This window comes from Oryctolagus cuniculus, chromosome 11, assembly GCF_964237555.1.
Source record: "Oryctolagus cuniculus chromosome 11, mOryCun1.1, whole genome shotgun sequence".
NCBI lineage: Eukaryota > Metazoa > Chordata > Mammalia > Lagomorpha > Leporidae > Oryctolagus > Oryctolagus cuniculus.
This window is the reverse complement of record NC_091442.1, coordinates 117982307-118008911: the sequence shown is the minus strand read 5'-3', so window position 1 is coordinate 118008911 and position 26605 is coordinate 117982307. Positions and strand designations below refer to the sequence as shown.

At 47.5% G+C, this 26605-nt stretch overlaps 2 protein-coding genes across 13 annotated transcripts in view; one reads left to right on the top strand and one right to left on the bottom strand.

The window, feature by feature from the left end:
* Positions 1-1675: 1675 nt before the first annotated feature.
* LOC100356148 (cytochrome P450 2D17-like) lies at positions 1676-6575 on the top strand. The gene is given in 9 exon segments (XM_070053194.1): positions 1676-1911; positions 2550-2760; positions 2953-3102; positions 3182-3271; positions 3274-3338; positions 3663-3839; positions 4017-4158; positions 4262-4449; positions 6504-6575. Coding segments are annotated over 9 exon segments (1284 nt in total). The 5' UTR covers positions 1676-1722.
* LOC103352463 (uncharacterized) overlaps positions 5623-26605 on the bottom strand; it is a 30536-nt gene continuing 9553 nt past the window's right edge. The window contains exons 2-10 of one of the 12 annotated variants that reach the window (XM_070052982.1): positions 14390-14760; positions 11810-11845; positions 11195-11238; positions 10635-10711; positions 8008-8073; positions 7808-7846; positions 7452-7531; positions 7060-7102; positions 5623-6868 (exon numbers count right to left, since the gene is read on the bottom strand). In XM_070052982.1, the coding sequence (XP_069909083.1) occupies positions 6740-6868; positions 7060-7102; positions 7452-7531; positions 7808-7846; positions 8008-8073; positions 10635-10711; positions 11195-11238; positions 11810-11838 (507 nt within the window). In that variant the 5' untranslated portion in view covers positions 11839-11845; positions 14390-14760 and the 3' untranslated portion in view covers positions 5623-6739. Of the gene's footprint in view, positions 6869-7059; positions 7103-7451; positions 7532-7807; positions 7847-8007; positions 8074-10634; positions 10712-11194; positions 11239-11798; positions 11846-14389; positions 14761-26605 lie in introns of all 12 variants that reach the window. The other 11 variants (XM_051834108.1, XM_051834105.2, XM_017350915.3 and 8 more) reach the window with 11 other exon arrangements.

Sequence of the window (26605 nt, the reverse complement as noted above, 5' to 3'; positions counted from 1 at the left end):
AATCCAGCTCTCTGCTAATGGCCTGAGAGATGCAGCGGAAGATGGCCCAAGTGTTTCAATCACTGCCACCTATGGAGGAGATTGGATGAAGTTTCTGGCTCCTGGCTTCAGCTTGGCCCAGCACTAGCCATTGCGGCCACCTGGGGAGTGAACCAGTGGTTTGAAGATACCTGTCTCTGTTTCTGTCTTTCCTTCTTTCTCTGTAACTCTTTCAAAATTAATAAATAATTCTTTAAAGAAAAAAAAAAGATGGCTCTTAGGACACTCCTGTCTCACATCACAGTGCCTGGATTTGATAGCTGGCTCTGCCTCCTGACTCCACATTCCTGCTATTGCACACCCGGGGAACAGCAGTCAGTGATGACTCAAGGCATTGTCATCCCATCGGGAGACCTGGATTGGGCTCCTGGCTTGCAGGTTTGGCCCCAACTCGAGGTGATTGCAGCCATTTGGAGAGTGAAATAGTGGAAGGTGCTAGGGAGTTTATCTCTCTTTATCTTTCTCATTCTCTGCCACTCCAATAAATAATAAATAATTTCAATAATGAATCAGGAAAGGAGGAAGAATGTGGGTTATTAACCTCCAAAGGCCTAAAAAAATGTTTTCATCAGGTTTTTAAACAGAAGCCCCAGAGTGCAGAAAGCAGGGGGCTGACAATGCCTCTGAGGAAGTGAGGGGGGGCACCTCAGGTATAGGAAAAGAGCTCCAGGCTCCCCCAAGGGCTGCTCAGGGGTAAGCAGAGAGCTGTGAGAACAGTCGCCTGCACACACCCAGCTTCACAGTGGCTCAGGCTGGCCAGAGTCCAAGCGTCTGGGCTGGGCGGTGAGCCAGGTGCTGAGCCTCACAGAGAACAGGGGATCTCATGCTATGTCTGCGTTGACATGTGTGAGGCCTGTGTGTGCTTGTGAGCATGGGGATGGTGGGAGTGTAGGAGACTGTATGTGTATACATATTTGTGCACATATGTGTGTGAATGTGTAGTATGTGTGAATGTGTATGTGTGTGTGCGTACGTGTATGTGCATGCATGTACCTGTATGTTTGTACAAGTGTGTATGTGTATGAGTCTATATGTGTGTGTATGTGTGTGTGTACCCTAAGGTGTGTCTGCACAGGTAAGTGTGCAGGGTGAGGGACAGGGGACAGGACAACCTCACCCCATCCTGCTGGCTGCCCCAGGGTCCCTCTGATATCTGTGACTTCCCTGAGACCCACCCAATGTAGATGACAAATGGAGAGGTAAAGGACACTTCGAATACAGCAAGAGGGGTGGGGGCAGAGCTAGGATGTGAGCTGGGGGAGATGCTGTAACCACAACAGTGTGTGTGAACCTGGTGGGAGAGGTAGGGACAGGAGCAGATCAGAACCTGGGTCTCCTAGGAGCGACCAGGACCTTGGGGAGTTGGAGGAGGGTAGGGAGTCCTTCTCCTTCACCTGCCAGGCCTCTCCACTTCCACCTGGGCAGTGCAGGGGGAGGGAAAGGACCTTTGTAGCCGTCATGAACTGAGCTACCCTGGCCCCTCCCTGTACCCTCTGGTGGCTGGCAACAAACAAGCAGGCTCAGGGCAGAGGACAAAGGCTGGTTTAAAGCTCCCCTTATAAAGGCACGGCCTGGCCTGGTTGGGCAATGAGAGGGTAGTGAGAGTGCCCTGGCTGGTGCCAGGTGCCTGGATGGTGGGTTGCCAGGTGTTGCCTTAGGATTGCAGTGAGCAGCGAGGCAGCCATGGGGCTCCTGTCGGGAGAGGCACTGGCGCCCCTGGCCGTGGCTGTGGCCATCTTCCTGCTCCTCGTGGACCTGATGCACAAGCGCCCACGCTGGGCTGCCCGCTACCCGCCGGGCCCCGTGGGCATACCTGGCCTGGGCAACCTGCTGCAGGTGGACTTCCGAGGCATCCCGAACTGCTTCCGTCAGGTGAGGTGGTGGAGATGGAGGGCGGCAGAGGTGGGGGACCCAGCAGAACAAGGGGAGTGGGTGGATCTTGGGCTGGACAAGGACCGGGTGAGACCAGGAAGCTGGTGTCAGAGGCTTCCAGGGGAAGGGCCCCGAGCGGGCCTGGGACAGTTGGGATTTCCCAAGGCAATGCCTGGGAGGGCAAAGCCCGGGGTGGGGCAGGACTTGGCAGCTTTTAGCCCCTCCCCCCGATGGCACACAGGTTATGCAGGCCCCAGGGCCCCTCTGATTACATCCCAAGGAGAAGGTTGGGGGTCGGGAGCAGGGCCCTGAGCACCACTGGAATCAAGGAACCGAGGCTGATGAGAGATGCCGCAGCCTGGTTCCAGTCTTGTCACTGCTCACCTCTGTGACCCAGGTTCTCTCACCTGTAAAACGGGATGGGTCTGCGCCCCACTGACAATGCTGTGATGCTGGCAAGGCCGCAGCTGGGTGGTGGGGCCCAAAGGGGATCCCTCAACCAGGGGGACAGGACTCCCAGGATCAGGGGGTCACGACTTGCACCTGCCCACATGGGGTCCCCAAGGCTTAGCGGGACAGTGGGACAGGCAGCTCTCTGGGACCTGGGTTTGATGGATGCCTTGACCTTGGCTCTGCAGCTGCGTCACCGCTATGGGGACGTGTTCAGCCTGCAGCTGGCCTGGACGCCTGTGGTTGTGCTCAATGGGCCGGCGGTGATTCGGGAGGCACTGGTGACTTATGGTGATACCTCCAACCGTCCGTACACACATACTGCAAAGCACCTGGGTTTCAGACCACACGCCCAAGGCAAGGAGAGGAAGAGAGACCATATTAGCGTGGGAAAGGTGGGTCAGGGGGAGAGTGACCACAGACAATCCAGCAACAGCACAGGCTGGGGGTAGAGAACACATCCTGTAGGGGCCCAGGTGACCAAGAGTTTTGGTGGTGGGACAGAAACCAGATGAGTGGGTGAAAAGTTTAGGGGCAGGTTAGGGGTGGCACCAACCACTGGCCATGTTAACAAACACACCACACCCCCAGGAGTATCATGGCATGCTCTGGCCCCATATGGTGTGAGTAGCGCCTCTTCTGTCTGCACACTACGCAACTTCGGTCTGGGCAAGAAGTCGCTGGAGCACTGGGTGACCGAGGAGGCTGCCTGCCTCTGTGCCGCCTTCATCAACCATGCAGGTGGGTGATGGGCCAAGCGAGCAGGCGGACAAGGGGCAGGGAGCCAGGAGCAATACCCTGGCCACACACCCACTGCCAGGAAGCCCCTTAAGCCCCATCGTGCTCCTGAACAAAAACGTTGGCAACGTGATCACCTCGCTCACCTTTGGGTGCCACTTTGAGTACGATGACCATCACTTAGGCTGATGGACCTGATAGAGATCATGTTGGAGGAGTCAACAGGGATCTTGCCACTGGTGCGGGGCTCACGGAATTCCGTGTGAGGATTTGCACATACAGGGGTAGAAAGGGGCATTCATGGAGAGGCCACTGCAGCAGGTAAAGCGTGGAACCGGGAAATCCCAGACCACAGCCATGGGAGAGGAGCCCAGAGTCCACGGCCCCAGGAGAGGGAAGGAAGCTGTCCCTCAGTAGGGCTGGGTGCCAGGCAGCCCGTGAGATCTGAGTTCAGCTTTGTCTTTGGCCATCCCCGACCAGGACAGGTTCATGGTGGGGATGGGCAGCCTGAGGCACGGCCAGGTGAGCCCCGAGCACAGGAAGATCCGCCCTCCTCTGAGCAGGTGCTGAACATGATCCCCATACTCCTGCGCATCCCGGGGTTGGTGGACAAGGTCTTCCGTGGGCAGAAGGCTTTCATGGCTCTGCTGGATGAGCTGGTGACCGAGCACCGCATGACACGCGACCCAGCCCAGCCTCCCCGGGACCTGACGGACACCTTCCTGGATCAGGTGGAGAAGGTGAGAGGCAACGGCCAGGACAGGTGCAGGGCAGGGGGTTCAGGGTGCTGTGAGGCCCAGCCAGACAAAGTGGGGCCTGTGCATCCCCCTCCTACCAGGCCCCTGGCTGCCAGGGACAGAATGGGAGATCATGTGGGGGCTTCTGTCCCTCTGAGCCACTCCTCTGTCCTGGCCCAGGCCAAGGGAAACCCTGAGAGCAGCTTTAACGATGACAACTTGCGCTTGGTGGTCGCTGACCTGTTTGTTGCTGGCATGTTCACCACATCATTCACACTGTCCTGGGCCCTCCTGCTTATGATCCTGCACCCGGATGTACAGCGTGAGCCGAGCTGGAGCTGCGGGGAGTGTGGGTCGGGGGAGGGCAGTCAAGGGCTTCTGAGCTTAGCCTGGACACACTGCTGTGGGGACGCTTGTCTGTCCAGGCCGGGTCCAGCAGGAGATCGATGAGGTCATAGGGCCGGCGCGGCGACCAGAGATGGGGGACCAGGCGCGCATGCCCTATACCACCGCCGTGGTTCACGAGGTGCAGCGCTTCGCGGACATCGTCCCATTGGGGGTGCCTCACCAGACATTGCGGGACATTGAGATGCAGGGCTTCCTCATCCCCAAGGTAGGCCGGGCCCCCTCACCCCGGCTCAGCACCCCTGCCCACACATGGTCCCAGCATGTCTTCCTACAGTGAGATGGATGGAGCCCAGACCACCCATCCCTCTATGCCTCGGGCACTACTCGGCTCAGCCTTTGTGGAGTGGGTGCAGAACAGACCCAGGGCTTGTATGTCTACACAGAGCCCCCAGGGCAAAGGGGAGACAAACTAGGATGTCCCCCTCCCCCTTGTACCTTTGTGCCTTTCTAGCCACCAAAGCAAACACAGGTGGCCTCGATCCCCATGCACTGGTCTGACCCCTGGCCCTGACTTCCGAGTTACCCACTTTAGTTAAAAAGTCTGTTGAAAAATGAATGACAGTAAAGAAGGAAAAAGCAAAACAAACCTGTTGACTGCACCGTGGCTACTGCCCCACGCTAGCCGGCAGCCCTGCAGGTTTCTCTACAGTTGCCACGGGGTTTCCCTGAAGAAGTGGCCCTGCTGGCCTCCCGGAACCAGGACTGGGGAGACAACCTCGGCCAGGCTGCCACTAGGCTGAGCACGGCTACAGGGAGGAAGCCAGTGCCATCAGGGGTTGCACAAGGCACCAGGCCAAAATCTGTCCTTCCTGGAAAGTGTAGCAGCAAACCTGTGGGGTGCTGGGCTCCTGCTCTCTCTCCCTGATCCGAGGCTCACTGAGCCCCCCAACTCACCCACATGCTGCTATACATGCCTCAGGGAGCCCCTGGCCCACACAGAGCTCTACCTCTTCTTCATCTGTTGCCCGCAGCACTTCACCTTCTTGGTGCCCACTGGACAGCCTTGGCCCAGTTACCATGATGTCCTCTCCTTCTTAGTTAGCCTGTTCTGTGTCTGTGCCTCTGCTACAAAAGGGCACTAATCAAAACCTACATCCAAGCCAGAGACTTGATGTACAATAAATCCTTCTGTAGCTCCAACCCAGCTCTCTGATCATCTGCTGGCTGCTATCAGACCTCAGCAGCCTCCCAGGGGCAATCTTTAGACCCTGCTTTATCTATCCTTATTTGACCATGTGACCCCCTTGGAGAGATGGGAAAGTGAAGGCTCAGAATATGTCAGCCCACCTTGTCCACAAACCCAAGCCCACCACTGACTCACCTCCACCTGCCCAGGGGGAGGCTCAATTCCATTCACCACACACCAGGGACCAGCAGCCCAGCCAGCACCATCACATCTATTACCTCACTTCATATACAACACTCCCCAAACTGTGGAGAAACCTTGGAGGGCCAGGAAATGATGTCCAGAGTTAATAATACCCATGACTCAGTCAACTAGTACCAGAATATTTCCCATGGGGGCTCAGGACTGGGCCACCTCCCACAGCCTCTCAGGCACCCTAAAGTATAGTTGGCCACCCTCTCTGGTCCTTCTGGGATGCCAGTTTCCAGGTCACTGACCAGTGAGGAGTTGTATCTCAGGTTCAGGCTGGAGCTGGAAAAGGACACTTGTCTTGGGTCCAACCTAGGGTGACATCTGCTGAGTGGTCAGGTAGGGTCCACAGGGTTGGTCAGGGGCAGTTTGCCCTAGAGATGGGGGTCAACTTTGGGCTCATGTGTCAATTGGATGGGCAAAGGTCAAAGAGGTGGTATGGGCACCTGAATGGGAGAGACTGTGTTCTCTAGTCTTTGCTCACCATCCTGACCTTTGACTACGGAGGCACTGTTCCCTGCCCAGGGTTTGTTTACTCAACTGACCACCCAATGGCCTCCGAGTCCTGTCTTCCTGCTGTGGCTTCTGGACCTGTAATCCTTGCTGGTCTGGAGCCTCCCAAACAACAGGGACTGGTGTCCTCCTCTCTAGCCCCATTGCCAAAATGGCTGGTCTGGATTGGGCACGTGGGCAGCACCTAAAGGTGTCTAATGATCATGCAGTATCCTGATTCCTCAGTAGAACCTCTGGGGGCATTCAGGGAACAGCCTGGGACAGAAACACAGACACCAAGAGCAAAACCCACCCTGAGGTCCCTTCTGTCACAGGAGCCCTATAGCATCCCTGATGGGGGCTCCTGTTAGCATATTCATAACTGACCTCAGGACGGGGAGCTCCCCAGCTACCAGCACTTCAAGGACCTTCCTCTGTCCCCTGAAACTGAGTTGGAAGGCTAGCCAGAGCCCCTTGGGTCATTCTAGAGTGTCTCAGGGCAGGGATTGGTGCTCTCACATCTGTCAGGAGAGGGAGTATGGATGGGACAAGGTGGGGTGGTTGTCTGAGAAGCCATGGAGCCTTCAAGAGGAGGCAGCTGGGCCTGTAGAAGCAGAGACTTTTGGGTTTATTGGATCCTTTGTTGTTCACGGTTCTTGCTCTTGGTGGTGATGGAGGTTGGGAATCGGCCCAGAGTGTCCTCAGAACTGGGGGCCTTGGCCCTAGTCCTTTCCTCATTGCTGCCCACCTGAGGCCTCTGAAATCAGACAGGTTTGCCATGAGCCCCTTGCTGGAACCATCAGGAAGATCAAGGTATGTGGCCACCTGAGCTTCTTCCCTTCCCTCCCCACCTTCCAGGTCAGGAATGTCTGAGAGGTGCTGAGCCGCCCATAACCCCTAAGGGAGGAAGGCAGTCCTGCTGCAGCAGGGTTGGGCCCATAGTCTTACCAGACGGATATAAAGCAATCTCCTTTTGGATATTTCTGTTTTCCTGGGAAGGTAAACAAAGGAACAGCAGTAAGATGAGACAGGTTCTATCTTGTGCAGATTGGGAAACTGAGGCCCCGCTCCACAAGAAATTGGGAGACCAGGATCCAGATGACTCCCTGCTCATATCATATCTATTGCCTCTCAGTGCCACACAGCTTCCTTGTATGGCTTCTTGGCCTGGTGGTCATGGGGTCGAGCTAGTCCCCACCCTACTGCCTCCTTGCCCCTGCAGTGGTCCATGAATGCTCCTGCTGGGGTCGCAGGCTGTCCTTACTTCTAGCCTGGGGTTCCTGCCACCTCCTCCTCAGTTTGAGTGGAGCTACTTCTTCCTCCCTTGGCACCTTACTTGCCTTTCCTCCTGAGACAGGATGTCGGTCTCCTCCTTGGGGACAGCACCATTCAGTCCCCCTGGTACCCTGGTGGTCTTGGCCTATTATAGAGAGGGTCAAGAGGGAAGACTATGAGCAGAAAGGCCCTCAAAGGACTTCATCTCTTCTGCTGTTTTCATACTTGGGGTATTACAGTCCTCTGTTTTTCCTGGGAAGTCCTTCCCTTCTCAGCAGAGCTGTGGTAAGTTTGTGAATTTCTTGGAAGGGGCTTGACATTATCGCCCTCTCTACCATAAACTTTGGTATCTCAGGATCTAAAGGAGTTTTGACAGGGAAAATCCCCAGCCCCAGATCTTTCCAAGGAAGGCCTCACTTACCTTAGAGGCTTGCTTCTTCCCCCTCTTGATTTTGGGTCTCTGCACAGGGGGAAGGAGAGGTAACACACAATTACAAGTGACCGGGAATCTTTTCCTTTCTGGGCTCATCCGCTCCAGGTAGTCTCCTTTGCTGTGCCTTCCAAGGGTACCCAGGACAGCCACCCCACTCTAGGGCATGAGGTGTCCCAGTTCTTACCCACCTGAATGGTCACAGGGTAGCACTTATCTATCAGCCCCCACACTGGCCTTAAAGTATCTCCTATGGGCTGCATGACAAGGAGAGAAGAAAGGCTGAGGTGAGATCTATCACCAATGTCCTCATAAGCATACACCTCAAGACTACGAGGTATTTAAGGAAAACTTAAAGTTTCGCCAGATTTATTTGAAAGAGTGGCAGAGAGAGGGGAAGAAACAGAGAGAGATCTTCCAGCCACTGGCTCACTCCCTAACAGCCACAATGGCCGGGACTGGGCCAGGCTGAAGCTAGGAGCCAGGAACTCCATCCAGGTCTCCCACATGGGTGCAGGGACCCAAGTACTTGGACCATCTTCCACTGCTTTCCTAGGCACATTAGCAGGAAGTTGGATTGGAAGCAGAGCAGTCAGGACACAAACCAGCACTCCTTTTAATATGATGGCAGCGTTATCAGAAGCAGCTTAACCTGCTGTACCACAATGCCAGTCCCTAAAATTTTTTTGGAAAAACTATAATTGATGTCTTCAGAAAAATAAAATTTTGTATTAATAAAATAAGTATAGATAGCATTAAATAGAAATATTCAGACCACCAGCACCCATAAATCATAAAAAATAAAAATACGATAATGGGAATGAAAAACTCAATCACTGTAGAAGACAAAGTTGAAAGAAACATTTCCCCCCCTCCCTTCCTCTCTTTATCTTTAATTCTGCCCTTCAAATAAATAAAATAAATCTTCAAAAAAGTCCATAATTTCTCACCAAAAAGGAAGAGGGTGTAAAAAGAAAAAAAAGTGGAGCAACTGGACTCATACTAGCACTGAACTGTGATTCCAGCATTTCAAGTGGGAGCTTAATCCACTGTGCCACAATGCTGACCCCTATATGAATATCTCTGATAATAATACAATTTTTTAAAATAGAAACTGAATCTTTAAAAAAGAAAACAAGCAAAGCTGAAATTAACAGTCAACATGGGCATTCTTAGGGGCTCCCCCAATCTCTACTACCAAAAGATGTAGCCCATAACTCCCAGAGCTATTGGGTCACAAACAACCTTATCCCCATGAGAACATTATGGATTTGGGTTTTTTGTTTTGTTTTAAGACCATCATCTTTTTTTAGAAAGCTTTTGTTTAATAAATATAAATTTTATAGGTACATTTTTAGGAATATAGAGGTTCTTCCCCCCACACCCACCCTCCCATCCCACATCCTATTCCCTCTCCCATTTCACTCTTCATTAGGATTCATTTTTAATTTTCTTTATATACAGAAGACCAACTCTATACTAAGTAAAGATTTCAACAATTTGCACCCACACAGACACAAAGTATAAAGTACTGTTTGAAGGCTAGTTTTACTGTCAATTCTCATAGTACAACTCATTGAGGACAGAGGTCCTACGAGAGGAGAAAGTGCATAGTGACTCCTGTTGTTGATTTAATAGTTGACACTCTTATTTATGATGTCAGTGATCACTCGAGGCTCTTGTCATGAGCTGTCAAGGCTACATAAGCCTTCTGAGTCTACAAACTCTGTCAGTATTTAGACAAGGCCATAAGCAAAGTGGAAGTTCTCTCCTCCCTTCAGAGAAAGGTACCTTCTTCTTTGATGGCCCCTTCTTTCCACTGGGATATCACTCACAGAGATCCTTCATGTAAAGACCATCATCTTTTTTTTTTTTTTAAGATTTATTTATTTATTTGAAAGTCAGAGTTACACACAGAGAGAAGGAGAGGTAGAGAGAGAGAAGTCTTCCATCTGCTGGTCCACTCCCGAATTGGCCACAACGACAGGAGCTGCGCCGATCCAAAGCCAGGAGCCAGGAGCTTCCTCCCAGTCTCCCACATAGGTGCAGGGGCCCAAGGACTTGGGCCATCTTCTACTGCTTTCCCAGGCCACAGCAGCGAGCTAGATTAGAAGTGGAGCAGCTGGGACTTGAACCGGCACCCATATGAGATGCTGGCACTGAAGGCAGTGGCTTCACCCACTACGCCACAGCGCTGGCCCCAAGACCATCAGCTTAACAGCATTCTACAGCAGGGAGCAGGAGGCCTCCAGATAGCAGTATGTGGTCCTATCTTGTCACCTTGGGTGACCCAAGTCTGGTCACTCTCCCTCTCAGAGCCTCCGTTTCCTCTTCTATGAAGTAGTCACTTCTGAGTTGCCACAGGTTTTAATTGCTTAAGAAATTGGCAGCACCTAATCCCTAGCATGGTCTCAATAGGCACCCAGCATCCACATGTGTTCTCGCCCAGGGTGGGAGTAGGAGCTTCTGCCATAGGTTCTTGGATCTGGGATGCCAAGGAGGCTATGTGTGTCCTGGTCACCACTACCCCATTCACATATGTGTGTTGAACCATATTCCAGGGCCACTCACGTGCTTGCTGGGGATTACTGTTTCTTTAGGTTTGTCTAGGCCACTACCATGGAAATATGAGATGACCATATAACCAGCCCATGGAGAGGGGGCTCTGTTTTGACACTTTACCAGAGACAAGTTTCTGCAGAATCCTCACATTCACAAAAATCTTGATAGGTGGTTCACCATTTTGGGTCAAGAAGAAAAACTCCTATTTAGATTTCAGTGACAATGTCTCTGGGCCCCAACAACCACAGTGTCCTACCTGTGATGATTCCCCGGAAATTTCATAGTCAGGAGCTATTTTCCCCAGAGACTCCTGGAAATAGTAGTACAATACTCCTGCAAGTTGATGAAGAAAAACTAGTTAAAAACATCTAAGAGTGCTTCAATTCTTCATTTTTAAATCTCAGTATTTATAATATACCAGAAATCATATCCTTTTAAACTTGTGATAAAGAATGTGGGGATCAATTTAAAATGTGTGAGGGTTTACATAGTTTGTCAAAAGGAGTACAAGCACAAAGGACATTATTAGGTTGTCTGAGTTTTTGGGTTGTATGTATTTTGGGGGTTGGGAAGCCTGATTTTAGAGTTAGACATAGATCCAGGTCCCAGTCTCTCTTTAGAGAGTACAGAAGAAACAGTTGGGCAGAGAAAAGCAACCTTAGCTCTGAGCAAAGTGACTAGTTGCTCAGAGCAGCCTTGGGAGGGGACCTGTGGAAACCCTGTTGGGTAGCCAGAGACTGGGATGGTTGTGGGGTGGGAATCAGTCTCCTGGGTCTTGCCATCATCCCAAACCCACCCCTGTGCCCAGGCCCTTACCTACAAGAATGAAGATTTGTACCACATAGAGGGACTTGTAAAATCTGAAAGGGAAAGCATTGCTGAATGTGAAGCTGGGGTCTCTGTGGTCCCCACTATTTCCTCTCCATTCCAGGGCTCAGAACCTCCTCTTCAAGGGCATGTCCAGTCAACACTGGGTGGATAAATCTAACAGCTACAAAAGGGCTCAGCCTGGGCTTTCTGCTAACAGCAATGACTTCATGCTTCTACCTGCTACTTCAAATGCAGACTTACAGGGTGAGTCTGTAGCCTAGCGGTTAAGATGCTTGCATTCCATATTAGTGTGCCTGGATTCGATTTCTGGCTCTAGCTGCTGACTCCAGCTTCCTGTCACTGAAGACCTTGGAATACCTCCCCTGAGACAAGCAGAGCATCTTGGCTCCCTGCCCCCCCCCATGTGTCACCTGACAGGACCAAGCCCTCCACCTTGAGCTCCTCTTTCTCTAGCACTTGCACTGTCACCTGAACCCTGAGTCCCAGACAGTGCAATGGTTTCAGGAAGGGAGACAGAGCCATTTTCCCTTCCTCTTAGGCCCAAGCTGGGGATCCTCTTTGGTCATTTGGGACATAGAAGCAGACTCACATAAACTTTACCTCTCTCTCTGGCAGCACAGACCAAACATTTTCAGTCTAGGAAGAGAAGATGGGCAATAGTCAGTGCATCATGTGGACCTGGAATCCCAGCGCTTCCTCACTTGTGGTTGGCAGGGATGGCAATGATCAGAGTAGCTGAGGTGATGGCAAGAACTTCCACCTCAGGGCTCAGCCAGAGGGTGGCCTGCTGGTCACAGCTAGAGACCAAACTCCGGATGGAGTGCACTAGCATGAGGAGTTTCTCCCAAGATCTCAGCATCTCCAGACAAAAGTTGGTTTCAGTGCCCTCAGAGCTGGAGAAATATGTCCCAGAGAACCAAATGGGAAAGGGAATTTGGGATAGGATTAAGGGGAAAGCCATAGCTCTATTGAACATTTGGTATAAAATATCCTCAGGTGTAGGTAGATAATTATAATAGGAAATTAGAAGCTACCAACATTTTTAAAGTGCCTTCTGGTTTATGCAGCACTTAAAAAATAATTTTTGGGGGCAGCACTGTGGCATAGTGGGTAAAGCCGCCAACTGCAGTGCTGGCATGGGTGCTGGTTCGAGTCCCAGATGCTCCACTTCCAATCCAGTTATCTGCTATGGCCTGGGAAAGCAGTAGAAGATGGCCCAAGTCCTTGGGACCCTGCAACTGTGTGGGAGACCAGGAAGAAGCTCCTGGCTCCTGGCTTCAGAAAGGCACAGCTCTGGCCATTGCAGCCATGTAGGGAGTGAACCAGCAGATAGAAGACCTCTCTCTCTCTCTCTCTCTCTCTCTCTCCCTCTCTCTGCCTAACTCTGCCTTTCAAATAAATAAATAAATCTTTAAAAATTAATTTGGGGGAGCCAGCAGTGTAGCTTAGTAAATGAAGCCACTGGTTGTGATGCCAGCATCCCATATGAACACCAGTTTGTGTCCCAGCTGCTCCACTTCCAATCCAGCTCCTAATATGTCTGGAAAAGCAGCATGCCACAGCACTGGCCCCATCAGATTCTCTCTTTAAACCTAACTCCTCTTTCTCACATTCAGCAGAGAACATAAGCACTATCAAAAGGGAGTTCTCTCAAGCATCTGCCACCAAAGCCACCATCTGTTTCTCCCAGGACATTTCCCCTTTCAGAGGAGGTGCCCTCCCTTCTCTGAAGCTAACTCTGCTGCTGTACCCAATTCCATCTGGTCTCACAACCTGGGCATTCAGGGATCTACTCTCTCACCTGTGTATTCTACTTTTCCCTTTTATCTGGCTCCATCACATCAACATTTAAAAATATCACTCACGTCTTCCATTAAAAAACAAAGGTCTTAGCTATCTAGTGGCTAAGATGCTGGTTGGGATGCCCACTTTCTGTATCAGAGTATCTGAGTTGAACTCACAGTTCTGGTTCCTGACTCCAGCTTCCTGCCAATGTAGACACTGAGAATTAGCAGTAATGGCTCAAGTAATTGGATTCCGCCACCCACAGGAAGACCTGGATTGAGTTCCCAGCTTCCTGGTTTTGGCCCTGCCAGTCTCAGGTGTTTGTAGGCATTTGGGAAGCAAATCAGCAAATGGGAACTCGCTCACCCTCTCTCCCTCTACAAAAAGTTTTCTCCCTTGAACTTGTATCCCTTTCCCAGTTAGTGTCTCCTCCCCCACCCTTCCCATAAGTCTCCTTGAAGAAACTGTCGTCACTACTCTCTACCTCTCCCTCACTCCACAACTTACTTCAATCTGTTTCTGTCCCTTAAACCTCTGAAATTCCTCTCACCAAAGTCACAAATATGTTCCTAGTCACTAGATGTCAGTTTCCAGCTTCCTTGACCTTTTTGCAGGGCACTCCCTCCTCACTTTCTCTCTTGGCTGCCTGGTCTAGCTCACTATAATTTTCCTGCTACTTCCCACTCCCTCTTGCGCTGCCTGTCCTAGTATCAGTGTTGCTCCAGGTCATTCTGGGCATGACCCAAGACCAAGAAGAGAGGTCTTCTAGAGTAAGCCTCTCTCAGGTGTCTCACTAAGACTCACCACCTCATATGCTAGTAATGACAGAGATCTGAACTTCTACCTCAGATACTCTGACTTCCCTTGGAGGCACTGTTCCCTGCCTAGAATGTGCTTCTCCATTGCCTGCAGGAAGACTTCCCTGACGCCCTGAATCTGAGTGTACCCCCTCAGTGCTCTTAGGGCACTGTACTGTTTCTTGAAAACAGGGCTGACAGCCCACTTTGGACCTGTCCATAGTCAAACCCCCAATAACTGGCCACATGCCTAGAACACAGCAGGAAGTCACACTAGTGGATGTTTATGTAACTCTCTGGTTATCACTATTGGGTAAGCTCTGGCCAGGGTTTTAAAGCAAACCCATTATGTCTTACTGAGAATATGGCCGACAACGTATGTAACAGTAGGCTTTGTTAGTCATTTCTAAATTGGTGTCCGTGAAGTTATCCGGCTTTTCTCAAAGGAGACTTAGAGGAAGAAAGGACAGAGGATGAATCCTAAGGGAGGGGACCACAGAGGCGAGGAGCATGCTAAGTAGGACGGGGTTCAGAAAAGGCAGCACAGCAATTGCCTGCCTGCATGGTTTATTGAGGGCAGCCTTTAGGAACTGCTTACCAAAAATGCCAATTTTGATGACGTTAGTGATTTTCAGAGAGTCCTTTGACCGTATCAGTGTCCAGGCAGTCTATTCACCTCTTCTCAGGCACCAGGAACAAGTCTGAGAAGAGCACTGGCACCAGCTAAGTCTGAAAGCCCAGTGCACATGCTTCCCCCTTTTGTAGGCCGAGCAGTGTCTGTGTGTGACATCATGTCTTAGCGGCCTTTATGACAGGACAACCTCTCCATCCAGAGCAACTGGTTCATTGCTTCAAGGAGGTTTTAAATATCTACCAGTCAGAGCAACACCCTTATAGGTATCTCTTTGGTTCAACTCAATGCCATCAATGCTGACTAAGTAGCCACAATGAGCTAAACTGTGTGAAGTCCTGGAGAGACACAAAGATGCATAAAAGTCAACTTTGTCCCATAACCCAATAAGCATATTTTCTGAGTTGAAAGCAAGAACTGCTTAAAGCCTAACAACTTTTAAGTGACATGCATTCATTCAACCAGTGTCTTCAGAGCTTCCACTCCAGTCCAGGCATAATGCTTAGGGGATAGAAAGGCACACAGAACACACAGAATCCACCCTTGAGGGGTTCAAAGACATCAAACAGACACGATTCAAGATAAAAAGTTTGGGATGACATTGTGACACAGTGGATTAAACCACCATCTGCAGTACCAGCATCCCATATGAGCACTGGTTCAAGTATCCACTGTTCAGCTCTCTGCTAATGCACCTGGGAAAGTAGTGGAAAATGGTGCAAGTACTTGGGCCCCTGCCACCCATGAGGAGACTCAGTTGGAGTTCCAGGCTCCTGACTTTTGTCTGGCCAAGCCCTGGCTATTGCAGCCATTTGGGAAATGAACCAGCAGATGGACAATTTCTTTCTCTCTCTTTTTCCCTCTTTCTCTGTAACTGTCTTTCAAATAAATAAATCTTTTTTTTTAAAGTATGAGATTATTGATGTCAAGTTAGACAAAGAGATTAATGGAACAAATATTTTCCAGATATAGACCCATATATTATGAACTGGTTTCAGACAAAGGTGAACATGTGATTCAGTAGAGGAAGAAAAAGGTGAACACGTGATTCAGTCCAGGAAAAAAAATGGTTCTGGGAAAATTAGAAATTCATATACAAAAATAGACTCTGATTCATATCTCAGAACACAAATACTAATTCAAAATTGATCATAGACACAATGTAAAACAGAATACTTTAAAACTTGTAGGAGAAGATCTTTCTTTTTCAAAGTTTTATTTATTTATTTGAAATATGGAGTTATATACAGAAATGGAGAAACACAGAAACAAAGATCTTTCATCTACTGGTTCATACCCAAAATGACCACAATGACCAGAGCTAGGCCATATGGAAGCTGGGAGACTGGAACCCCATCCAGTCTGGGATGGGATGGACCCATCCAGGTCTCCCACATGAGTGGCAGGGGCTCTAGTACTTTGGTCATCTGCTGATGCTTTCCCAGGTGTATTAGCAGGGAGCTGGATTAGAAGTGCGGTAGTAGGGACTCAAACCAGCACTCATATTGGGATGACAGTGTCACAGGCAGCAGCTTAACCTGCTGTGCCGCAATGCCAGTCCAGGAAAAATATTTTTGTGACTATGAATTAGGTAAAGATTTTTCAAATATATCCCTCAATCATAACCCTTAATAGAAAAAATCAACTGGACTTCATAGAACTAGAAATCTTCTGTTCTAAAGACACTGTTAAGAAAATGAAAAGATAAGCCACAGACTAGGATAAAATATTTGCAAATTACATATCTAATAACTGTCACGAAGAATATAGAAAGAACTCTAAAACTCAACAATAAGAAAGCAAACAACATAATTTCTTAAATGGAAAAAATATTTGAAGAGGATAAATAGTTGGCAAATAAGAACATGAAAAGGGGGCCAGCGCTGTGGTGCAGCAGGTTAATGCTCTGGCCTGAAACACTGGCATCCCATATGGGGGTTTGAGACCCGGCTGCTCCACTTCTGATCCAGCTCTCTGCTATAGCCTGGGAAAGCAGTATAAGATGGCCCAAGTCCTTGGGCCCCTGCACCCACATGGTTGACCCAGAGGAGGCTCTTGGCTCCTGGCTTCAGATCGGTGCAGCTCCAACCATTGTGGCCAGTTGGGGAGTGAACCAGCAGATGGAAGACCTCTCTCTCTGCCTCTCCTCTCTCTGTGTAACTCTGACTTTCAAATAAATAAATAAATATTTAAAAAAATAATAGAAACACTAAAACTTTTAAGAAAATCATGAAAAGATGCTCGATATCACTGGTCATTTGGGAAATGCAAATTAAAATCATAATAAGACATCACTATTAGACTTTAGGTGGTATCAATTTTTTTTTTTTTTGACAGGCAGAGTGGACAGTGAGAAAGAGAGACAGAGAGAAAGGTCTTCCTTTGCCGTTGGTTCACCCTCCAATGGCCGCCGCGGCCAGTGCGCTGCGGCTGGAAACTGCGCTGTTCCGATGGCAGGAGCCAGGTACTTAGCCTGGTCTCCCATGGGGTGCAGGGCCCAAGGACTTGGGCCCTCCTCCACTGCACTCCCTGGCCACAGCAGAGAGCTGGCCTGGAAGAGGGGCAACCGGGACAGAATCCGGCGCCCCGACCGGGACTAGAACCCGGTGTGCTGGCGCCGCAAGGCGGAGGATTAGCCTAGTGAGTCGCGGTGCCGGCCTCGGTGGTATCAAATTAAAAAGATTGACCATACCAAGTGGTGATGAGGAATAGAGCAACAAGAACTCTGAATCATTGCTAACGGGAGTATAAAATGATAAAATCATTTTTGAACCTTGCAATTTCCTTTAAAAATAAAAATATATGCTTAACATACTACCTAGCCATCCTGCTATAGATATTTATCCAAGAAATGAAAGTTTATTTCATACAAAGACTTGTGCACAGATATTCGTGACAATTTCAACCACAATAGCCAGAAACTGGAATCAAAATAAATGTTCATCAACAGGTGAATTAACATATTGATCAGTTGTTTCCTGGGATTAGGGGTGCAGACAGGAGAGATGAAAAGAAGCTTTTCAGGATAGTAGATATGTTCATATGTTCATTCTCTTAATTATGGTGATGGATCCACAGATGGATAACATGTTAAAATTTATCAAATTCTACAAATTAAATTGCAGTTTGTTGAAGATCAATAAAGCTATTTTTAAAAATAGTAAAGCAAAATGAATGATTATTCTTTTTTCAGATCTAGAACATTTAAACAGGCACTCACATAATCTCTAAAAGAACCCATCTCAATTCCCAATATAGAACAGATATTTACAAAGATAAATAAACATAAAAGCCTGTGAAAAGAAATGGCAGTCCCAAAGGAGGAATTCAACATGGTGTTTCACAGGAGCCATCTCCTTTCCCAGTTATCCTCAAAGTTAAGTAAAGCTAGAAATCTTCTATTTCATATTATCAACAATATTCAAGAGAACATTTTATCTTGAAAATGAAGCAAGCATTAACAAAAGTATGACCTGATAGAGGAAAATAACTAAATTTTAAAATGTAACGAAAACAGTTAAAAACTGATTGAACACTATTTTTAAAAATGAATTAAAAGAGAAGACAAAGGACCAGCGTGTGGCACAGTGGCTTAAGCCACCCCCGGCAATGCTGGCATCCCATATGGGTGCTGGTTCAAGTCCCTACTGTTCTACTTCCATTCCAGCCCCCTGCTTTTAAAAGAGAAGCAATGCTAAAAGAAATACTCTTTGGAGAGAAGAAAGCCTAGACTTTTTAGTAGATTACATGCTTTTAAATTAGCATAATGAGGTAAAAGTAACACAAAGGGTCTATAAGAATAGAGAAATCATTAAGGCAGGAGACAAAAAGAATAAGTTACCTAAAAACAATAAAGAACTGAAATGGCATTGAATTACTATATAAAATACTAAATGTCAGAGAACATTTAGCAAAACCACAGTAATACAGTAAAATAATGTTCTGTAGAGTTTTGAGAAGGAAGAATTGTGACTCAAGAATTCTGTGCAGGGCCAGTGCTATGGCATAGTAGGCTAAGCTTCCACCTGCAGCGCCAATATCACATATGGGTGCTGGTTCATGTCCCAAATGCTCCACTTCCAATCCAGCTCTCTGCTTATGGCCTGGGAAAGCAGTGGAAGATGGCCCAAGTGCTTGGGCCCCTGCACCTGCGTGAGAGATCCAGACAGAATTCCACGCTTCTGGCTTCACCCTGGTCCTGACCTGGCCATTGCAGCCATGTAGGGAGTGAACCAGCAGATGGAAGATCTCTGGCTCACTTTCTCTGCAAACTGAATTTACTGTGGGAACCCAATCCCACTGCATACATCGCCAGCCTTCTCTCTCTTGCCTGGGACTGTCTGCCGCCCCCACTACACAGCGGTTTTCAGCTGCTCTCTCTGAATCCCGTGTAAGCACTGGGGTTTATGCGGCTGTGTTTGTCTGACTAACAGTCCAGTGGTTGATCCCGTGACAGCCCATGCACAATCATTGTCTTCTGCATCCCAGCTGAGCCGTCAGTGAGACCACAGCATCAGTTGACTGTTGGCAATCTCATGAAGGAATTGGAGCCAAAGGAACCTATTAAACTTCATTTGGATTTCTAAGCTACAGGAAATGTGAGATAAATGTTTGGGTTTTTCAGCTGCCAAGTTTTGAGGCAATTTGTTCATAATATTGATACTCTAGATTGAAAAGTATAATATCTGATGTTTATAACTCACTGGATGGGTTTAACAGCAGAACAGACACAGCAGAAAACACAATTAGGTTGGGTACCAAACGCTCTGTAATAGGTGCTCTGCTCCCTGCTCCAGAGGTTTTTGTTCTGTTACCATATAGATAAGATATTGATTTAGATATACTAACACATATTATATATACACTCACTCACACACTATGTACTATATGTGAAACATAATATGTTTGGAACAATGCTTAGACTCAGTGGAGCATGGCCCAGGTGCTTGGGCTCCTGCACCCATGTGGGAGACCCAGAAGAAGCTCTTGGCTCCTGCCTAGCTCTAGCCATTGCAGCCATTTGGGGAGTGAAAAAGAGGATGGAAGATCTCTTTTTCTGTCTCTCCCTCTCTCTATGTAACTCTGCCTTTCAAGTAATTAAATAAGTCTTTAAGAAAAATATAGAGCTCAATGGAACATAAATCTATACATTTGTTTATGTATCTTGAGAAGATGATAAACACATATTTGACATAAATACATTTGAGAAAAAGTGTTAGAATAACTGATTAGTCATTTAGAAAAAAGTTGACATACATAGAATTTTCAAATCCACAATAAATCACAGTTTAATGTAAATGATAAAAAATTTAGGCCGGCGCCGTGGCTCAGTAGGCTAATCCTCCACCTGCGGCGCCAGCACACCGGGTTCTAGTCCCGGTCAGGGCGCCGGATTCTGTCCTGGTTGCTCCTCTTCCAGTCCAGCGCTCTGCTGTGGCCCGGGAAGGCAGTGGAGGATGGCCCAAGTGCTTGGGCCCTGCACCCACATGGGAGACCAGGAAGAAGCACCTGGTTCCTGGCTTCAGATTGGCACAGTGCGCCAGCCATAGCAGCCATTTGGGGGGGTGAACCAACGGAAGGAAGGCTTTTCTCTCTGTCTCTCTCTCTCTCTAACTCTGCCTGTCAAAAAAAATGTCTAAAAAAAATAAAAATTTAAAAATTGAAGTGTTGGGGCCAGTGTTGTGGTGTAGTGGGTTAGGCATCTGCCTGTGGCAGATGGTTCATACGGATACTGGTTCAAGTTCCAGCTGCTCCACTTCTGATCTAGCTCCCTACTGATGGCCTGGGAAAGCAGTAGAAGATGGCCCAAGTACTTGTTCCCCTGTACCCACATAGGAGACCTGGTAGAGGCTCCTGGCTTTGGATGGGCCCAGCTCCAGCCATTGCAGCCATTTGGGGAGTGATCCAGTGGATGAAAGACCTCTCTCTCTGTCTCTTCTTCTCTAAGTCTGTAACTCTGCTCTCAAGTAAATAAATAAATCTTGAAAAAAAATTGAAGTGTTAAAAAGAATAGGAGCAGGCATTTAGACGTTTGGTTAAGATGCCATTTAAGATGCTTGTACAATGGGGCCAGCAGGGTAACCACTGCCCACCATGCCAGCCGCCCATATGAGTGTTTGAGTTCCAACTACCCCATTTCCAATCCAGCTCCCAGCTAAAGAACCTGAGAAAGCAGTAGAAGATGGCCAAGTATTTGGGCCCCTGCCACCCATGTGGGAGGCCTAGATGAAGCTCTGGGTTCCTGGCTTCAGTCTAGTCCAGCCCTGGTCATTGCAGCCACTTGAAGAGTGAAGATCTCTCTCTCTCCATCTCTCCCTCTCTCTCTAGCTCTGCTTTTCAAATACATAAAATAAATTTTAAAAAAATACACACCACATATCAGTACTTGGTTCAGTACTCAACTCCAGCTCCTGACTCCAGCTTTCTGCTTCTGTAGATCCTTAGAGGCAGTGGTGATGGCTCAAGTAATTGCCTCTCATATCTCCAGCTGTTGCCACCAATTGGGGAGTGAACCAGCGGATGGAAGACCTCTCTCTCTTTCTCTCTCTCTCTCTGCTTCTCTTCTCTCTGTGTAACTCCGACTTTCAAATAAATAAATAAATAAATCTTTTTAAAAAAAGTAATTGCCTCTCTGCCACCCATGTGGGAGGCCTAGATCGAGTTCCCACCTCCTACATTTGGGGAATGAAGTGGCAGATTGGAGCTCTCTCTTTCTCTCTCAAAATGAAGAAGGAGAGGAGGAGAAGGAAGAGAGAGGAGAGAAGAAAAAGATACCTGTAACCTTAAGAAAGATCTTCTAAAATAAGATCTAAACTACCTTTACAGGGGCCAGGATTGTGGCATAGCAGGTAAAGCCGCTGCCTGTGGTATTAGCATCCCATATGGGCACTGGTTCATTTCCCAACTGCTCCACTTCCAATCCAGTTCCCTGCTAATGGCCTAGGAAAAGCAGCAGAAGATGGCTCAAATATTTGGGCCCCTGCCATCCACATGGGAGACTTGGATGGAGTTCTAGGGTCCTGCCTCAGCCTGGTCCAGCCTTGACCCTTGTGGTCATCTGGGGAGTGAACTAGCAGATGATCGCGTGTTCTCTCTCTCTGTAACTCTTTCAAACAAATAAATAAATCTTTTTAAAAAATACTTATTCATATGTAAATACTTAAATTTCTATATGACAAAACCATAAACACAACATTGAAGACTAACATGATATTATGTATTTACAGTATACATTGCAAAGAATTACTATGGAGACAATAAAAAGATTTTATGCAAACCAAGAAGGCGATGATATAGAAAAATGGACAAAGAATACAAAGAAATAAAAGTGCCACATAAAAAGAAGCTCAATTTCATTAGCAATGAAAATTAAGAAAACATGGAGCTCTTATTTTGTCCCCTTAAATTGGTAAAAATTTGAAACTGAAACTGATAAAATTAAATGTTGGAGTGGGTATGAGGAACCAGTATTTTCAATCATTGATGTGAGAGCATTTTGGCAATCTCAAAGTTTAAAATGCACATCACTTTTACTTCAGTATTCTACTTCTAGCCATCTACTCAAGAGAAACAGTCTCTCAAGTAGGGATGAATGATACATGAATAAGGAAGTTCTTTGTTTTTAAGAGCATAGAGTTGGACACTACTATAACTGAAATATGATACATCTCCAAGACAAATTCTTTCCAGAACAAAATGAGGTAGATCTACATAAACCTACAGTATCTTCAAGATATTCAGTAGAAATGTAAGTTAAAAAACAATAAATATGGTAGGATTTAATATACAGTTATATACATGGCGGATTGGTTCCAGAGTCCCCTTGGATACCAAAATTCAAGTTCCTTATATAAAATGATGTAGTATTTGCATATAATCTACACACATCATCCAATGCGCTTCAAAGAATCTCTAGGTTACTGATAATACCTAAACAATGTCAATGGTTTACAAACAGTTGTTATACTATATTGTGACAAGAAAAAGAAGTGTATATGCTTACTACAGACGCAATTTTAAAATATTTTGATCTGTAGTTGGTTGAATCCACCAGTGCAGAACCCACAGATGTGGAGGGCCAACTGTATATACATATTCTGTATACAATCCTCCCAAAAATCTCGGTCCACAAACTCAAATAGGTAAGAGATAATGATATAGCACATTTCTTTACTGTTATTTACAACAAAAACTTAATTCCAAGTCCCCAGCTCATCAAGCTGGTGGTAAATGAATCATCAGTAATTTTAAGGCATTATTGTCCCTCACCTCCAGCCTAGAATTATATTTAGGTTCTAGGAGTTTATGTAGCATCAAGGCTTTGAGAGTAAGGACTGTTTCCTTCCTCTCTATGCCCTCTGAATTTGACTCATGACTACAAAAAATACCAGTTAGGAAGATCTGGGAAGTGCATACCATGGTCACAGGGGGAGCGTCAGAGATCCAACTATCTACCCACTACTCTCTGTCCTTGATGACTACCATTTAGACACGTAGGACCTCCCTCTCAGGAAGTAACCTGGTTTTTTTTTTTTTTCTTTTTTTTGACAGGCAGAGTGGACAGTGAGAGAGAGAGACAAGACAGAGAGAAAGGTCTTCCTTTGCCGTTGGTTCACCCTCCAATGGCCGCCGCGGCCGGCGCGCTGCGGCCGGCGCACAGCGCTGATCCGATGGCAGGAGCCAGGAGCCAGGTGCTTTTCCTGGTCTCCCATGGGGTGCAGGGCCCAAGCACCTGGGCCATCCTCCACTGCACTCCCTGGCCACAGCAGAGAGCTGGCCTGGAAGAGGGGCAACCGGGACAGAATCCGGCGCCCCAACCGGGACTAGAACCCGGTGTGCCGGCGCCGCTAGGTGGAGGATTAGCCTAGTGAGCCGCGGCGCCGGCCAGGAAGTAACCTGAATAAGGTTATTTTCAGGGCCAGCATCATAGGCATGCAACCTGTGCAGTCACACAGGGCCCCATGCTCAGAAGGACTCCACTTGGCACTTGGTACACCTCCCACTCTGTGCTGAGAATGCCAGAGGAGATCAACACAAAGTCACAACTTGTACCTCTGTAAGTCTTTCCAGTCTTTAAAAAAAAAAAAAAAAGATTTATTTATTTATTTGAAAGCCAGTTACAAAGAGAGAAGGGGGAGGGGGGAAGATCTTCCATCTACTGGTTCATTCCCCAAATGGTTGCAACAACTGGGGCTAGGCCAGGCTGAAGCCAGTAGCCAGGAAATTTATCCCAGTCTCCCACATGGATGCAGGGGCCCACAGATTTGGGCCATCTTCCGCTGCTTTCCCAGGCACATTAGCAGGGAGTTAGATTGGAAGTGAAGCAGTCAGGACTTGAACCGGGGCCCATATGGGATGCCAGCTTAACCTGCTGAGCCACAGAGCAGGCCCCCTTTCCAGTATTAATGGAGGCTAAAGAACAATAAAGAAGCACTCCTTCTAAAGGGCAATAAAGCTCACAAAATGTTACCCTCCCCCATTTCCTCCCTCTTTGTTGAGACCCCTTTACAGAAACCAAGCTCAGCCTCCCCTATCCTCCTTGCAAAATAGCTGGCAAAACAGATAAGTTGCATAGGGCAGCTTGTGAAACAGATAAGAGGAAAGTTCCTAGTGGCTTCTAAAAGCCCCTCATTCCCTACTTCCCGCCAGCTTCAAGCCCCCTGCTTCCCAAGGTGGCCAGTTCCCTCTTCAGCCAGATAAAAGCCCAGCCCCTACGATCACCATGTGTGCACTTTCTTTGCAAGAACGGACTGTTGTCACTCTTTGCTTCAATAAAAGCAACCTATTTCTATTGAGGTTGAAGTAACACCTTGACAGTAGGGACTCTATTTTGGAGAACCTGAGACTCCATTCTGGGAAGGTGCCCCCCACACACACCATGAGACTGTGGTCTGAAACTATGATCTAAAACAGTTGAACAATAGCAGAGCATAGAAACCCCCTAGCATGATCGTTCAAGCTTGGAAGTGGATAGGCTGCACCTGGGTTAATGATAAAAATGTAATTTGTCTATGTCCTACATATGATTAAAACCAATACCTGTATTAATGTCAAGATTATAATTAAGATTGTTAAGATTGTAACTGATATTGTCAAGATTATAATTGATACTAGTTTCCCATAGGCTTTAGGTCAGCTTGACCCCAGTAACCATGTATTCCCCCTGATCCTAGCAACCATGTATTCCCCTCCCTATTTTGTGGTTTTTGCCTTTATAAACCCTGTTGCTTTGGGCTTCAGGGTGGAGAGTTCTTTAGGGCATGAGCCCACTCTCCACCGCCGGCAATAAAGGATCATCAAATTTTATCAATATGTAGTTCTCCTTTGTTTACACTCGCTCAGGTACAACAAGGTCAGTCTCTTTTCTGGAGATACAAAAGGCCAGAACCTCAAGCTATTCCAAACCTAACACCTACATTTGCCAACTAGAGGGGCATCAGCAAGACCCTAGATGTGAGCTGGAACTCCTACTTCCACTACTAAGCAGTAAGAAAGGCCTCCTGATCCTTCAAGTGTCAAATGAGGTTCAGTAAGGAACCTGAATTTCTGCCCCAACTTGTAGTAACAAGAATGTTCTCCCCCTGCTGGAGTGGTATCAAAGAAGCTAGCTAAAAGGGAAATTTAAAGATCTAGAATCTCATAACTTAATGCCAAAATGCCAAGGCTTCAATAAATAAACCATTCATTATTTCAATCTGAATAAAAAAAAAAGACAATCACTAGATGTCAACAGTAAGACGACAGAGTTGGTAGAATTATCTGACAAAGATTTTAAAGCAGTCATCATAGAAATGATTCAACAGAGGCCGAGGATTTGCCATAGTAGGCGAAGCATCCGCCTGCAGCACCCACATGCCATTTAGGTGCTGGTTTGTGCCCTAGCTGCTCCTCTTCTAATCCAGCTCTCTGCTTATGGCCTGGGAAAGCAATAGAAGATATCCCAAGTGCTTGGGCCCTTGCACCTATGTAGGAGACCCAGAAGAAGCTCCTGGCTCCTGGTTTCAGATTGGCTCTGCTCCAGCCGTTGCAGCCATTTGGGGAGTGAACCAACGGATGAAAGACCGACCTCTCTCTGTCTGTAACTCTGCCTCTCAAATAAATTTTAAAAATCTTGAAAGAAAGAAGAAAAGAAAAAGAAGGAGAGGGAGAGAGAGAGGAAGGAAGGAAGGAAGGAAGGAAGGAAGGAAGGAAGGAAGGAAGGAAGGAAGAGAGAGAGAGAGAGAGAGAGAGAGAGAAGGGACTGGTGCTGTAAAGCCACCACCTGCAGTGCTGGCATCCCATATGGGCACCAGTTCAAGTCCCGGCGGCTCCATGTCTGATCCAGCACTCTCTGCTATGGTCTGAGAAAGCAGTGGAAGATGGCCCAAGTCTTTGGGCCCCTGAACCCGCGTGGGAGATCTGGAAGAAGCTCCTGGCTTCAGATTGGCACAGCTCCAGCCTGCTGCAGCCAATTGGGGAGTGACCAGCAGATGGAAGAACTCTCTCTCTCTCACTCTCACTCTCTCTGCCTCTCCTTCTCTCTCTCTGTAACTCTGACTTTAAAATAAAATAAAAAAGAAAGTAAATGATTTAATAAGCAATTATGAATATGCTTGAGAAAATTAAAAATAATCTCAGCCAATAAACAAAAGGTGTAATAACCAGACAGAGCGGCAGTTGTGGCGCAGTAGGTTAAGCCACTGCTTGAGATGCCTGCATCCCATCGTAGAGTGCCAATTTAAGTTCCAGCTGCTCCACTTCTGAGCCAGCTCCCTACTAATGCACCTGGGAAACAGCAGATACTGGCTCAAGTACTTGAGCCCCTGCCATCCACATGGGAGTCCTAGAAGGAGTTCCTTGCTCCTGGCTTCCAGGTCATTGTAGCTATTTGGGAAGTAATCCAGTACGTGGAATCTCTCTCTCTCTCTCTCTCTCTCTCTCTCTCTCTCTCTCTCCCTGCCTTTAAAATAAATATTAGGAAAAAAGAACCAGATAGAAATTTGAGAGCTGAAAAAAACTGAAATAAAATTCTCAGTGGATAGGCTCAAAAGCAGAAAAGAGAGGACAAAGGAAAGAATTAGTGAAGTAGGTAATAAAACAACTGAAATTACCCAATCTGAAAAACACACTGTTGGGAAAAGTTAACACAGGCTCAGGAATCTGTGAAAGCATTTTAAAATGATCAGACATTATGTCATCAAAATC